This window comes from Gymnoscopelus microlampas (assembly GCF_963454915.1).
Source record: "Gymnoscopelus microlampas genome assembly, chromosome: 2".
NCBI lineage: Eukaryota > Metazoa > Chordata > Actinopteri > Myctophiformes > Myctophidae > Gymnoscopelus > Gymnoscopelus microlampas.
In genome coordinates, this window is record NC_139939.1 from 17,343,529 (window position 1) to 17,358,866 (window position 15,338).

Here is a 15,338-nt window from a genome sequence, read left to right on the forward strand (position 1 = left end):
TATCATGTTTGGCTCAGGAGATATGATGCAAAATAGGCTACACAATTTGGTTACGATAAAGTAAAGTAAAACGGCCGTCATGAGGTGTTTTTGAGATGAGATCCATTTGTGAACATGTTCAAGGCCCCAAACTATGCAAGTGTATAACGTTTCATTTTTCATTTTAAGAAAAAGTGCACATTTCACCTGAAAATGTTGCACATATCACCTGGACTAAAGGAAAAGGAATTGAACAGAGACAAGCAGAAAATTATGATGGGAGAAACGAACAAAAAGTACAAAATGACTGTAGGCTGGCATTGGCATGCTGCCTCTTCCTCTCACATACACAGGACACAAGTTTGTTAAATTTCCATTTACTACAATGACATTATGAGCCCTTCTGTCGAGAGCCAAAGAATGACATTCAAACATGCAGCGTCATGTGTGTGTGTTGCTGTCACAGGACAGGACACATGCCAAGCTCTGGCACCTACTCACTCACAGCACCTTCAAGCACCATAAGCGCTAGGACAACGGTTCTATTCTTAATTATTCCCCCTTCTTTTTTTCCTTTTAAAATTCTTCATGTTGTATATACTTATTCTGCTGGGGAGCCGAAAAAAACATTCTTGTACTCTCTTATGTATCTGTACACACACACACACACACACACACACACACACACACACACACACACACACACACACACACACACACACACACACACACACACACACACACACACACACACACACACACACACACACACACACACACACTCACATAACAATAATAAAGACCACCTTGTTGTAAGCACTTTTTATCCTTGTAACCTTGTAAACTTGAATGAACAATTTCAGTCTGAGAATGAATTCTTAGGAGTGAACAAGAGAACAATAAACATTACACCCATAGCTCTGTAATGACCCTGAATGCCAAACAACAACACACAAGCTAACACTTCGAGCCCAGAGAGGTCTATATCTTTCCTTCCTCAGGAGGGCAGTGTTATGCACAGAATCCGATATGACTTCCAATAGAAACTTGAGGCTAAACAAAACCAGGCCTGGCAGGGCTTACATCATTTTCTTTGCTGTGACCACACAACTAGGTTGTTGGTCGGTGTCAGTGTGTCTGCCAAAAATGTTAAATTTCAACCCAAGGGCTAGTCACAGTTTATCATTGATTACTTGCATGTAATTAACCAGTCTCAGTTCCTGGCTAAACTTCTGTGGCTTTTTTTGTTTGTGAAGAGCTGGTTACAAAATGACATCACCATTTACAGAATGTGTCATTTTCACAAAAGTAGGTGCTGGCTAGAAAGAAGGCCTAAAACATAAATCACAAAGTATTGCTGGGTGCCCGCTGGCCTAGTGGCCCAGGCGCATACCACCTACGCTGGTAAACTAACTTGACAGTGTGTCGCGGGTTCGGTTCCTGATCCCAATGAGCTTTGCTGTATGTCACCCCCCCCCCAACTCTCTCGCCATTTCCTGCCAGCAACAAGTGATGCCATTTAAGTTTAAAAAAAATTGGGTTGCATTTGCGTTCCATGTGTTCAAACAACATTTTGAAATGTAAAAATCTCCTGTATTTAAGTTTCGAACCTAATATTCAGATAACCTTGCCGCTGATTCCCATTTTGTAGACATCTCCGCGTGCCGCACGGTGTGAGATGTCTGGGGCAACGGTGGCAAATCTGGTGATTTCAAAGATCCCCAATGAATCTTGGTGCCTTTCACGGATCGCTGACGACTCCTTTGATCCACGCGGTGAGCTTGGTGATGCGTGTGTACACACCATAGTAGCCTGGACGCCCACAGCCCTTCCCCCAACTCACCACCCCTGCCAGGAACCAGCGACCTGAGGATTCTTGACACACCAGGGGACCCCCAGAGTCCCCCTGTGAGGCAGAGAAAGAGACAGAGAGCAAGGCAGAGATGAGTTCATCACTGAATATTAAATAGTCTGGTCATTCCATTGCTCATACCCACTTCTCTCAGAGAGAAATATCTCTCACACATCAGAAATGGCACATCAGACAGACCAACAGACAGATAGTGTTTACGGTCAAATCTGTGAATTATATTATATTAGAATGCAACACTGTTTGTTAAGGATTAAGGGCTTATATCGCAAATATACATTGCCATTTCCAGTACCTTTCCATATTCCCAGTACAGCTAATGAGTGAGTACCTGATGCTATTGAGTTTGATAGTGTGGGGGAACTGTTAAAAGGTCTGCCCATGCTTCTGCACAGACAGGATTTAGAGAAAGTAAAAGTATCAATACTGCATTGTAGATATACTCTGTTACAAGTAGAAGTCCCGTATTCAAAATGTACAACATTCTGGGACTCGCTACAGAAAGAAAATGTTAAAGACCCCTTTCTCCCCTTAACCATTTCAGTTTACTCATGTCCTGTGGGCAAAAAAAACACCTTTGAGCTTAGAAGGAGCAAAAGACGGCCGCAGCGTTTCCAAACACAGACCAAGCTGCCCCAGGCAGAGGAACAGAGACGCAGGCCAACGAGGGCGCATCGCATCTGCAGTCCTGATGAGCTGGTTGCGGGCTAAAGTTATATCTATATGTGGGAAAGCTGTTACATTTGTTTGTAACCGGATGCTAGAATGGGAGTGAAGGCATCATAAATCAGTTAGGCTCTGTGCAATACTCTAGTCCCAGGTTTCCAGAAGGTGGCATAGGCCTACCTATTTCCTGTTCCAGTTAATTTTCCCATAGCTTCATTTGATTGGCTAAGAAGCAGATTTGAACTGGAAACACACATGAAGGTGCCATGCGTTTTTCTGATTCAAACCTGCTGCCGTGCCAATCACCTAATATAGGAAAACGAACCGAAACAGGAAATGGGTATGCCAGGGACCTTCTGGAAACCTGGGCCTACAGCATATTGAGTCTATTGCATTCCGTTAGCTTCATACGGTAGCATAATTGCCTAAGTCATATTTTTAAGGTTTTCAGGAAAGAAGAAATATATTTTTTTTTTTTGCCTAAGTCATGTTTATCTGCCTTTATACATATCTGCCTAACTCTACACACTGCTTATCCTGCCTTATTGCCAATCATTCTGATAGGCTGAGGACATAGACAATAAGGCACAATGAAGCAGCAGTGTTAGGAGAGCAGAGTTAGGCAGAACTGTCTATTTGGCCAAAATATTACTTAGACAATTATGCTATGAGGCAAACAATTCTTGTTTCATCTTCAGACGGCCCCTATACGAGATCTAAATAATAGCATAAAACCTGGTATATGGGTTGGCGTACAACAACACAAGTTATATTCATTAATATTGTGTTGTGTTTGTTTGAATGACTCTATGTCTGTTACGTTCCTCCCTCGCACCTGGCAGGCGTCCTTCTCGCCACTGCGGTATCCAGCGCAAAGCATTCTGGGAGTGACCAGGTGGCCATAGCTGCGGACACAGTCCTCCTCCCTGACCAGGCGTACATCCACCTTCTGGAGAACGTTACTACTACCGCCTATGAAGTTAAAAAAAAACACATGTTAACCAATAGAAACTAGACACCAAAATCGACTGTCTTCCCTTCAGGCTCTCTACAGCTCTTGTATCTTTGTTACGTAGAGGAAATGTTGTTTATTCCAAGTTATAGTGAATAGCTTCCTAACAAGATTTACTATATTTTGAACCCGCAAGCTCATACCAACACCCTACCCAGTACCCACCCACCCACTACCACCACTCACACCTCGACTGATACTTATGCCTCTTCAAGTAAACAAGCCTATCTTAGCATAGCCTAACCGCTAAATGTCCCACACCGCCACTGTCATCCACACCCTGCCCCTCCCTGGTTTCACCTCCTACCACATCCCTCAGTGGAGTCTCACCTCCTTCTCTTATGATTTATCATTTTATTGAGAAATATGGCACAAGACGTTTCACATTACAGCACAGTGTCCTAAAGGATAAACATGGCACTTTAGTTTTTTCTTTTTTTTTTTTTTTACACAAACAGACACAAAGAACAGAACAAAATCAACTAAACACAAACACCAAGAACAAAACAAAATACCCCTAGAAGCCCACCACTGAACAAACAGCTTCAGCAAAAATAATAATCATCCGTACCACACACCATCCAGTAAGTTATTACGCCATCAGAAAAAAATAATACAGCCCCCATTTAAAAGTGTACTTTTCCAACTTATCCTGCAACTGTCATATACTGCAAGTATATGACAGTCGCTCTAAAGCAGCCAAGTGGTCAAGGGAGGTGACGGACGGCACAGGTGCAGGGCTGGCTATTAAGTGGCTTTCCATTCCGTAACCAAGAGCCTCCTCCTCCCTAACATAAGAGCAGTTTGAAACCAATCACCTAAAGATGGACATATACGCCACTCATCATAGCAGGGTCACCCAAAATGAATATATAACCTGATATCCTTTCCAACCTAATATCCTTTCCACTGCCAAATGTGTAGCAGACCAGAATTCTGAGCATGTGCTCTAAAGCTGGTTTAAGTGGTTCTCAACCTTTTCAGGCTGTGACCCCCCCCCCCACCCTGACAAGCACTTGGAATGTAGGAGTTAAGGCATCACATTTTGTTTGACTTGGTTCCACAGATAAATATTGTGAAAATAGCAGATCAGCTCACAACGGCACGCGCTGGGAGGCGTTGTGAGCTTGTAGATCGACTATTTAAAAAAAGCAATTCTTTTTTATTTATTTATTATATTACCGGTACTTGACAATTTGGCCAATGTTTTTATAGTATAGTTTGTTGATTACTTTTGATGCCGTAATGGTCTTTTTCTTCCTTTTCCCTCTTTTTTTTGAGGCATTAAAAAGGTCATTACATTGTCAATTCACTGTTATCTGGGGACCCCCCCCCCCCCCCCCAAATCATGTGGGGACCCCCCTTGGTGGTCCCGACCCACAGGTCGAGAACCACTGCTCTAAAGTACCGTCCCTGTCGGAGTCTCACCCTCTTCTTCCAGAGCCCCCCAGCCGGTCACCCAGCAGGTCAGACCAGGCTCCAGCTGATGGGAGGGCGGGGGCAGGCAGACGGGCCGAGCGGGGCTGGACGGGGAAGGCGGGGAGGCCCGCTCCAGTCTCAGCAGGGCCAGGTCGTAGTCGTTGTTCTCCCTGGTGAAGTAGTGGTGCATGTGGATGCGTCGCACACGCAGCACCTCCTCCATGGGGCCGCTCTGGTTCAGCAGGAACTTACCCAGGTGCACCGTCCACACTGAGGGAGAGTAGGAGCTGGGGGGAGAGGGGGGGGGGTGCAAGGGAGGAAGTTCAGCGGTTCTCAAAGTGGGGATGGATGGATGGATGGCTGGATGGATAGCGATGTCTTAGAGTAGCTGAGATATTAGATCGACGTGACATGATGTTGTCTCTAATCATCACTTACTGGTCGTCATAGAAACAGTGGGCAGCAGACACCACCCATTGGCTGGAGATCAGCGCCCCGCCACAGATGTGTTGACCTCTGATCTGCAAGCTGACCTGCCATGGCCACTCCCCCTCCGATGCGTTCACCCCGCCCACTATACGACTGGAGTACTGGCTCAGACCACATTCTGAACGCACGCACACGCACACACACACACACACACGTCTTCATGTGCTCACACAAACTATGACAATGACAGCTTTTAGGAGTTAGCTATAAGAATTAATGTATGAATAAGTTCTAAACAACAGCCCAAAAAGAAATCATTACTGTAGTTATGTGATTGGATACTCTGTGTGGGCTTCCTGCAACAGTGAATCTTTTTGTGCGTGAGTGTGTGAGTGTGTGAGTGTGTGTGTGTGTGTGAGTGTTCTCACCACAGTGTAGTTCGTCTGAGTCATCAGGACAGTCAGTAATGAAGTCACACTCTGGGTTGGGTTTCTTCAGACATGTTCCATCAGCACACATATAGGTCATCATATCTGTACACTGCACACCTGAATACACATCAATACACAAAATATAGAAATGTACAGTACATGCAGGGACAAGTACCAAACCCATGTAGTCCCACACACACTCAACATTTGGTTCCAGCAAGTAGACTACAACAAGTTACAACCAAACCTAAAAATCAAGGATACATGACCAAGACCTGTTTAAACGTATATACAGATGCAAAGCAAGAGCATACATTTTTCTTTCCCTAATGAAAAATCTATTGGAGATCAGCTTGATGCTAACATAAGTAGAGTTTCCCCTCATTGTAACTGTAATGTAAATTAGCTTGATTGTGTGTGTGTGTGTGTGTGTGTGTGTGTGTGTGTGTGTGTGTGTGTGTGTGTGTGTGTGTGTGTGTGTGTGTGTGTGTGTGTGTGTGTGTGTGTGTGTGTGTGTGTGTGTGTGTGTGTGTTACCTTCAGTGCAGTTCTCCTCGTCCATGGCTTCAGGGCAGTCTGGGTGATGGTCACACACCTTAAAGTAATCCACACACTGGCTGTCCTCAGGGCACTGGTACTGGGCCACACACACTGACGCCCCCCCCCACACACACACACACACACACACACACACACACACACACACACACACACACACACACACACACACACACACACACACACACACACACACACACACACACACACACACACACACAAAAGTAGATGCAGGTTGATACACACACACACACACACACACAAAAGTAGATGCAGGTTGATCTGTTTTTTAATTTCAATTGTTTAGATTTTATTCTACCCCAATGTGATACGCATAGTGACAAAGCAGACAATAAGAAGATAAGGTTAAGGTGGTAGAGTCTCACCACAGTTGCCCTCATCAAGACCATCAGGACAGTCCTTGATGCCATCACAGGCAGGGACACATAGGCCATTTAGAGTGCACAGGAACTGACCCGGACAGGCTACAATAGGGCACATGCACACACACACACACACACACACACACACACACACACACACACACACACACACACACACACACACACACACACACACACACACGCACACGCATTGTTTTAATACAAATGATATAAATGAACAAAGAGGATTTAGTTTGTATCTATATTTCCATCCATCTCTAATATGCCAACATCCTATGAGTATTAACCATATTCACATAGTGGACATTTTGCTTTTACCTCATCAATTTTACCTCATTGTCGCAGGGTGGGAAAGCCCATGACATGAGGGCAAAGCTGCTGCCATGTGAATGGTCAACCATCCGTGTTGTGAACTTACGATCTGATAGGTTGAAGAGGCTGTAGCGCAGCTGTAGGCCAGGACCTGTGAGCGACACCTCTGATGTCATGACAACAGTGGTTTTGGTGGAGAGGAGGAACAGGCGTTGACTGTACGGCTGCAGGCCCCTCGTACCACAAAATCTGACAGAATGGTACAGAATTCAGAAATCCATGGACATATAATACTCAACACTGGGGTCACTTACATTCTACAGAATAGATACACACTCACACATCGCCAATTTGAAACCTCAGGTTCCCCTCGAATTATCTTTTCTTTAGGACTTCATTGAGTATAGCAGTCCCAGGTCTCAAGAAGATTTGTGGAAATAACCTTGAGCAAGACACTGTTTGGCTTACTCCATCAGCGATGGTCAACAGAGAAGTGGTAAAAGAGCGCAGTTGTATGGGGCCGTTCTTTTCATTTTTGGGGGATATCTTTTTGGCTTGTTCTGCCTTTATTGATAGTATACACTACAGTATATGTAGACAGGAAATGGGGAGAGAGAGACGTGGAGTGACACGCAGCAAAGGTCGTCGGGATCTGGACTTGAGCCCGCAACACGCTGTCGCCTAAGTGGGGTGTCTTGTAGTTATAAGTATCAAAGTATTAACGTATCAAAGTATCATGCATCAAAGTCCAAAAGACATGTACAACTTTTTCTGCAAAAGGTGATATTGCTGGCTGCCTGAACCCATCCATCCATACTAATGGCTCATTTTCACTCTGGTTTGCATCCATTTATTAAACCCTCCTACAGTTTGAGTGATTTTGGGTGAAGGAAGGACATGGGGATGTGACCATAGGGGGTGATATTGGGGCTATTGTTTAGCTCAAGCTCTTATGGGGCAATAGTGCCCCCTATTGTCTGTAGTATAGTATACCATCTGGCATGATTATATTCATGATGTGATAGTACTGTATATACTTACATGCACACAGTATTCTGACAATATTAAGCACTTAAACTCTATATACTTTGTTGTCTTGGGTCACCCAGGGGTCTGTACTTGGTGGTACAACATGTCGTGCTGTGAGCTTGTAGATCTGCTATTTTCACTGAATGTTCGCCCCCAGAATAGGCAAGGGTTCATGTGGTTCAATGTACTGTATGTTGATGATATAAGTATCCTTGTATTTGTTTATACTGAGCTTGGTGAGTTTACATGGGTGGACTTCTTCCACTCTTGCCAAAACAACTGGATTTACTTGATGTTTTATGGAGCAGGGTGGATTTAGCTGTTCAAACACCGATTTCCAAAACGTATACATATTTATTGTTCACGTTAATACCAAATTATAACATAGGTGCTGTTTTTTTCCCACATTATTTGAATTTCCAGCGTTTTAAAATGATTTATTCTTTATTACCTGCTGTTCTGGAGGAGCCACTGTCCCTCGGTACAGGCCTGCTTGTAAGAGGCTCTGCTCAGCTCATAGCCCTCAAACTCCAGAGACAGGCCAACCCCTGCAGTGGGTAGCTGTACACACACACACACACACACACGCACACGCACACGCACACGCGCACGCACATACAGTGTGTATGTAATGAATGAATACAATACATTTAATTAACAGATGAATGAAGCAAAGAATGAATGAATGCAAGAATGAATCCAAGAATGAATGAATATGTTACAGTGAAGCTCCAGGTGCAGTTGGTGTCAGGAGGGTAGTAGCTGGGATAGAAAGGAGTCCTCAGTCTGCCCTGTACTCCTGGCACTGCCTTAAGCTCTATACTGGAGTTACACTCTGTGTGTAGATAGAAGCAGGCACACAGACAGACACAGACAAAGACAGAGAAAGGTGCTTGCCCATCACTGATTGATTCAATCCATTGAGTCTACCCAGGGTCCTCCAGACCTATAGGGTTTTATAGGGCCTGAATCTTACCTCGGCTGTCCCAAGCCTGCGCAGAAAGCGAGATGGAATCTTTGTACTTGTACAGACCCTGTTTCCAAACCACTGTCATCCACTCCCCTGATGACAGGATGCCGACAATGCGCTCATGCCTGCTGCAGCCATACACACTGAGAGAGACATAGAAATATATCTAGAGTTTCTTCTCTGGAGGGAAAATCTGAGTTTTGCTTTGTTTTGTTTTATTTATTTGCACAATAAAAACAGTACAAATGTAACATTATTAAAAGAAATAAGTGCAGGTGAGAAAGGAAACCCATAAAGGGCTTATACAAGGTTCTCACCTAAAATAATAAACAAGTAGTAAGTTATAACATACAGTAGTAATCAAATATAAGACACGACATAACACAAGTGCCTTGTGTGCAATCCTCTGAGGCCATTTAGGCTTGTATAGCTGTCTGATTTGGCCTAATACTATAATGCTTGCATACTGTACATGCTGCAGTCATCTACGGTGTATAGGCGTTTCAGCCTTGCTGGCAAACATATATTTATTTTCTCAAGACGCATAGGGCCCAAATGAGCATTGAGGTAACTTCAGTTTTTCTATTTTATTAAATTTATGTATTGACAAAACACAGAAAGAAGCGTGGGGAATGATTTTAGAGGTAAATAAAAGGATCTCAAAGGATTTACGAACACCTCTCATATGTCAAAGGAGGGGACAAATTCATAATAAAAAGTACTCACGAAGTGATGAGGTTGGTGCGGGAGGGGGAGAGAGAGTCATACACCTCCAGTCTGTCACAGTCCCGGCACTCTGGAAGCAGCCACTCCATCTGCAGCTCCAGCTGAGATCCAGGGGAGGTCTGGAGGTGCCACAGGCAGGTGGAGCGCTGCGTGTCTGGGTCACGGAGAGCCACAGGGCTGCTGGATAGCACCTTCTGGTGATGGTAGCAATCTAAGAAAAAAGAGAGAGAAGCACCAGCACCTGCCAAAGGGTTGCATGTATTTTCATGGCATCGCACAGCAGATGACGCCTCTGTGCTTTTCTTTTTCTTGATACGTTTTTGATAATGAATTGGTAATTAATGACGTCAATATTTACTTCCATTTCAGCCATGACAGAGTGAATACAATATTTAGAGTGCAATATTTAAAATCACAAGAGCATACAAAAACATACTTGTTTATCTATTTTAGGAGCAAAATGTTTAATTTATAAATTTCGCAGCCCTTTTATTTCACACAACCAGCATAAAATATCTCATTGCGTCTGCTTTCATGCATGAAAAATGTTCTGTGACTTATTTCTGTAGGGAGCAAAATTGACAGATGAGATCAAATAATAAAAAAATCAGCAACATCAAAAAGGTAGAAATTCTTCTCCTGCACACAGGAAAATCCTGTAAAAAAGAAGCAGTGAGAACTTTTTCATATTTTCTCATCCTTACCAGTGACAGACAGGGAAGGAAGGTACAGGACGTAGCCACCATAGCTGGCTGACTCTTCCTTCCCGACCCTGCTTCCCCCCAGACCCTGCTGTAGGGTCCTGGTGACCCTTTCCAGTGTGACCCTCCCAACATGGCTGACAGGGATAGACAGCAGCACCCAGAAGTGTGCCACCACACTCCCCTCCCTGGGTTAGGGTATGCAAAGAAGACACAGCTTTACACATCATTGGATTGGGCTTGTTTAGCATTTAAATACCAGTATGCGTCTGCATTCCCATTTAATTTACTGTTGCCCTCTCAGTCACCATATCTTAACACTGGTTTGTAAATGATATATGCACGAGCAAGGGAGGCTAATCTGTTCCTCATTCCTTCATATTATTGAAGAAGTGTGTGATATTTTCAGGTTTTTACAACAGATTTACACACCCAAAGGCAAACACAGAGGTAGAGTTGAGATACCGAGAAATATCTGAGTCCTTCACTATCCTCTCGACCTGACAAGACAGAAAAAGACAATGTCATACAATGATTTGAGTACATACAAATGCACATACAAATGTAACCCTATCAGCACTATGCACTAGACTAGTATAGGTGACTTTACAAAAGATAAGATCAGATATACAGTAAACATAGAATAGAATGGATCCATTATATATTTTCCCCAACTGGAACGTCAGCTAGATCAGATATTGTTGTTATTATAAGCACAGGCATTATATACTAGAATATATTCTAGCCTAGTCTAGTCCAGTGCAGTCTATAGAGCAGTCAGACTGGTCCAGTGATTTCTACTGTAATGTAAGGGATTCCATCTGAGAGCTATAGACATGTTTGTGATGCTAGCTGACCATGTCCTGGACTCCCATGGCCTCTGTTTTGAACACATCACTGCTGGGAGAGGAGAGACGAGGGGAGAAGTTTCTGTTGATGATAGACACTCGAGCTGTGTACTGTTGTAACACTCGTGGCTCCAACACCCACACTTTGTACTCTGAGAGAGAGAGAGAGAGAGAGAGAGAGGGAGAGAGAGAGAGAGAGAGAGAGAGAGAGAGAGAGAGAGAGAGAGAGAGAGAGAGAGAGAGAGAGAGAGAGAGAGAGAGAGAGAGAGAGAGAGAGAGAGAGAGAGAGAGAGAGAGAGAGAGAGAGAGAGAGAGAGAGAGAGAGAGAGAGAGAGAGAGAGAGAGAGAGGGTGGAGAAAACCCATGTGAGGACAGAGTTGAATAACATAAGTTTAGCAGAATCTAATGGATTTTGCATCTCATTTACATAAACACTTGAGTTCTCCATGTGTTTCCAAGTGTGTCCGTCAGGCGTGTGTGTGTGTGTGTGTGTGTGTGTGTGTGTGTCTCTGCATAAATGTGAGTGCGTGCATGTGCATGTGTGCATGTGTTAGAGAGATGGATTGGAGGAGACTGAAAGAGAGAGGTGGATGCATGGTTTTCTACTTTTTTCCAAAACAGTATGTTCTTTGTAAGAAACCTTTTGGACTGGAATTAGGGTTAATCTTGGACCCCACTTACACCTGGATCTGAAATGTATTCTAGGTGATAGCAATCCAATCCCCTTAGGATACAGTACATTTTAATCCAGGGTATAAATTAATCCATCTAAATATCTAATTTAAATACAAAATACAAGGTAACACTTCCTATGAAGCCCATATCTAATATGCATTATGAACATACTTATATTATATTATAATGTCCTTATAACATTGTATAATTATAGTTATAAGAACACATAAATACTCTGACTGACTTATACGGTTAAGTATAACTGCATTGCGATCGGCTTAGAACACTATAATACAGTTATAAGCACTCATAATGCAGTCATAGAGCATTATAAAGCCTTTTGTAATTACTGTTAAAGTCAAGTATCATAATAGGCCTAATTGCTTGTCAGTCACAGACCTTTTCTTTTGGCCAGTTCAGTCATAATTTATCATAGTTATAATGCATTATAATAATTTCATAATGCATTATAATCACTGTTGTAATGCATTAGTGTGATATTAAGTCACTATAATTGGTGATTGAGTGTTTAAAGTAAAGTGAGAAAATAGCATAACATCTATGCAAGTGTTTTCTGCCTCCATTATTTCATTTATTTAAATCACCCAATGACCACTTCTAATCCCACTATAATGCATTATGACATGATTATAATGTATTACAACTATGATCATTATAATACACTATGATCCTTGCCAAAAAAAACAAAATCTGTGAGGATTCAGCAATTAAGAAGTATTAGGCCTATAATATTTGACCATATAAGTCATTATAATATGCTTTATAATGTGTTATGGTAATTGTTATAAAGTATTATGAGTGCTTATTAATAGTTGTACAATGTTATGCAGAATATAACGCAGAATGTTTAATGTATTACGTGGGATTTTTTCTATACCCAGGGGTTTTGACTGGAGTACAGCCACAGAGAATAGCTAATATGTCATTTTATTGCAGCCAGTGTTTGTATGCATTATGTATGAGAATTCCATGTGTAGGCCTACACATGTTTATATTACATGTACAGTTTAAGCAGATGTTAGTCTGTGTGTGTGTGTATGAGGTGTTTGCAGATTGTGTGTAAGTAAATATAAAGAATTATCATCCAGGTTTCTGTACACAGAGACTCTCTCTCCTAGAATTCAAGGTTGTTCTTTATTGTCACATGCACTTACAAGCCAATTGTTATCCTCGAGGTTGTCATGCAAAGTAATTTCTATTCTGTCGTCACATACTGATGTTGTGATTGAACTGAATGCAAATAGTTTCCACTTTCCAACCGCCTAGCTTCATGCAAACCATGTACGTTCCTACAGTATGTGTGTGCGTGCATGCGTGCGTGCGTGCGTGCGTGCGAGTGAGCGAGTGAGTGAGATTGTGTAAGAGAGACATTGAGGCTGAGCCGAGAAGCCGCCATATTGTATAATTTTAGCGTGGCTCACCCAGGAAGTACCAGGCCAGGGTGGCTCCTCCAGCTAGGATGATGATGATGATGACAGTGGTGAGGAAGAATAGAAGACACTTGCAGGGTGGGGTCCTAATGGTGCAGAGGGCCACAGCCTGTGGACAGGCCCCTGACTGTGGGGAGCACAAAATCTCATGTTTGTGCTTGCTGTCAGTTTAAGTTTTGCCCTTAGCTCATTCCTTTTTCTTTTTCTTTTATCCACTTCACATCAACATGTTTTAGCCACTTTCAACCTGGCGTCCCTAATGTTTTTGGCATGTCATTATTAGAGGTGAAACAAAAATTGCTTAAAACGCAGATATACGGCCTGGGCCGCAGCGTGGCGGTCCAGGCACCCTAGGCTGCAATGCCATCCTGACAGCGTGTCACGGGTACGACTCCCTATCCCGACGACCTTTGCTGCGTGTCACGCAACCCATCTCTCTCCCCGTTTCCTGTCAGCCTACTCTGCAATCTATCAATAAATAAGCCAAAACAATATCTTAAAAAAGTTAGTAGTTTGTAGTTAATGTGTTATTTCTAGCATCATACAACGCCCTGTAAGGGTTTAAGAGCGTGGTTAAGAGTTGCTGTCAGGTAAAAAGCCAGCTATGGCTCATTTTAAAAACACATGGAATAAATACATCAATACAGTCAGTACAGATTGTATTCTTGTTCCCAACTATTATTTCCCTCATTCTTGAGTAACGTAGTGTCTGAATGAGTCCCAGTTGTTATACAATCTAAGTTTAATTAGGTGGTTAATGAATAGCATATGTGGGCATTATGAAGTGTATTAAGACATTACATTACATTACATTACAGTCATTTAGCAGACGCTTTTATCCAAAGCTACTTACAATAAGTGCATTCAACATAGGTAGGGAACGAAACTACTAATCACCAGAAGTCTTAAGTGCATTTCCTGCAAAAACAAGCGACCAAGAGTATACCTAGCGCTAAGGTAAAAGTGCTATATATCAGCTACCTACTTTCTTAGACAGATGAGACAAAATAGCAAAATCAAATGAGCACGAGCTAATACAAAAAGTGTATCGACTAAACAAGATCCAATAAAACAGTACAACAGTAAAACAATTGAGTTCATACAACTAGTTAACAACAAGTAAGCCTATTTCCTATCCAGATATAGGTCAACATGTAAAGCCAAACTGTGTGACTAAAATGAGAAAAAGAGTCAGATAATGTATCACTCCTCAACTCAGCCTTGCCAGATTGTGTTATATTTAAAACAGTTTCATTATGATTTAATGGACTATCATTAGGCTATGTATCAGACCGACAATAAAAGTAGTTTAATTAAACTGACCGCTTTGTAAAATGGAGCAGGAGTGATCCCCATGTCACTGGAATGTGACTTTACAGAGTTATGCCCGGTCACCATAACGTCTTCCTTCTGTTGTTATTCCTCAAGAAACTATCCCAATGTTGGGTGCAGGTCACCAGTGAGTCCTCAAGTGTCTCCATTCAGTGCATGACCAGACATGTTGGCAACAACCACCTCATAGACAGCGAGAGAAAGGATCCTATTTGCAGGTCCACAGGTAAACGTCGGTCTCCCAAACCTCACTGATCCCTACGATGCTTTAGGGCGTGCCATTGCTACGATCCTTCCACTCAGGGATAAAGCTAAAATATAATCAAAATATGCTTTTTGAATGAATTAAGCTTTTCATGATTCGTGTTCTCCATTTCTTCTTTTGAAATGATATCCTTATGGTTGCATACAGTATGACCTTTGCATCCTTTAGGGACAAACAGTAATGCATGTAGGCAACAGGTGTCGTGACATAACTAGTCAACACCCAGCAACAGAGATGCTCTCTCATCCAGTTCTAAACTAAA

The 15,338-nt window shown here is 42.6% G+C and overlaps 1 protein-coding gene across 1 annotated transcript; it reads right to left on the reverse strand.

Annotated features, from left to right (window-relative positions):
- Positions 1-1,720: 1,720 nt before the first annotated feature.
- tmprss6 (transmembrane serine protease 6) lies at positions 1,721-14,979 on the reverse strand (the record flags this gene model as incomplete). Its single annotated transcript, XM_084070092.1, has 17 exons — positions 14,803-14,979; positions 13,471-13,606; positions 11,363-11,505; positions 10,938-11,005; positions 10,509-10,693; positions 9,805-10,015; positions 9,085-9,221; positions 8,831-8,943; positions 8,560-8,669; positions 7,186-7,328; positions 6,750-6,848; positions 6,343-6,456; positions 5,804-5,923; positions 5,385-5,553; positions 4,956-5,233; positions 3,351-3,487; positions 1,721-1,885 (listed from the first exon to the last, which is right to left on the reverse strand). Exons 1-17 carry the CDS (start codon positions 14,875-14,877, stop codon positions 1,721-1,723), a joined length of 2,403 nt encoding a protein of 800 aa, XP_083926218.1. The 5' UTR covers positions 14,878-14,979.
- Between the last annotated feature and the right edge of the window lie 359 nt (positions 14,980-15,338).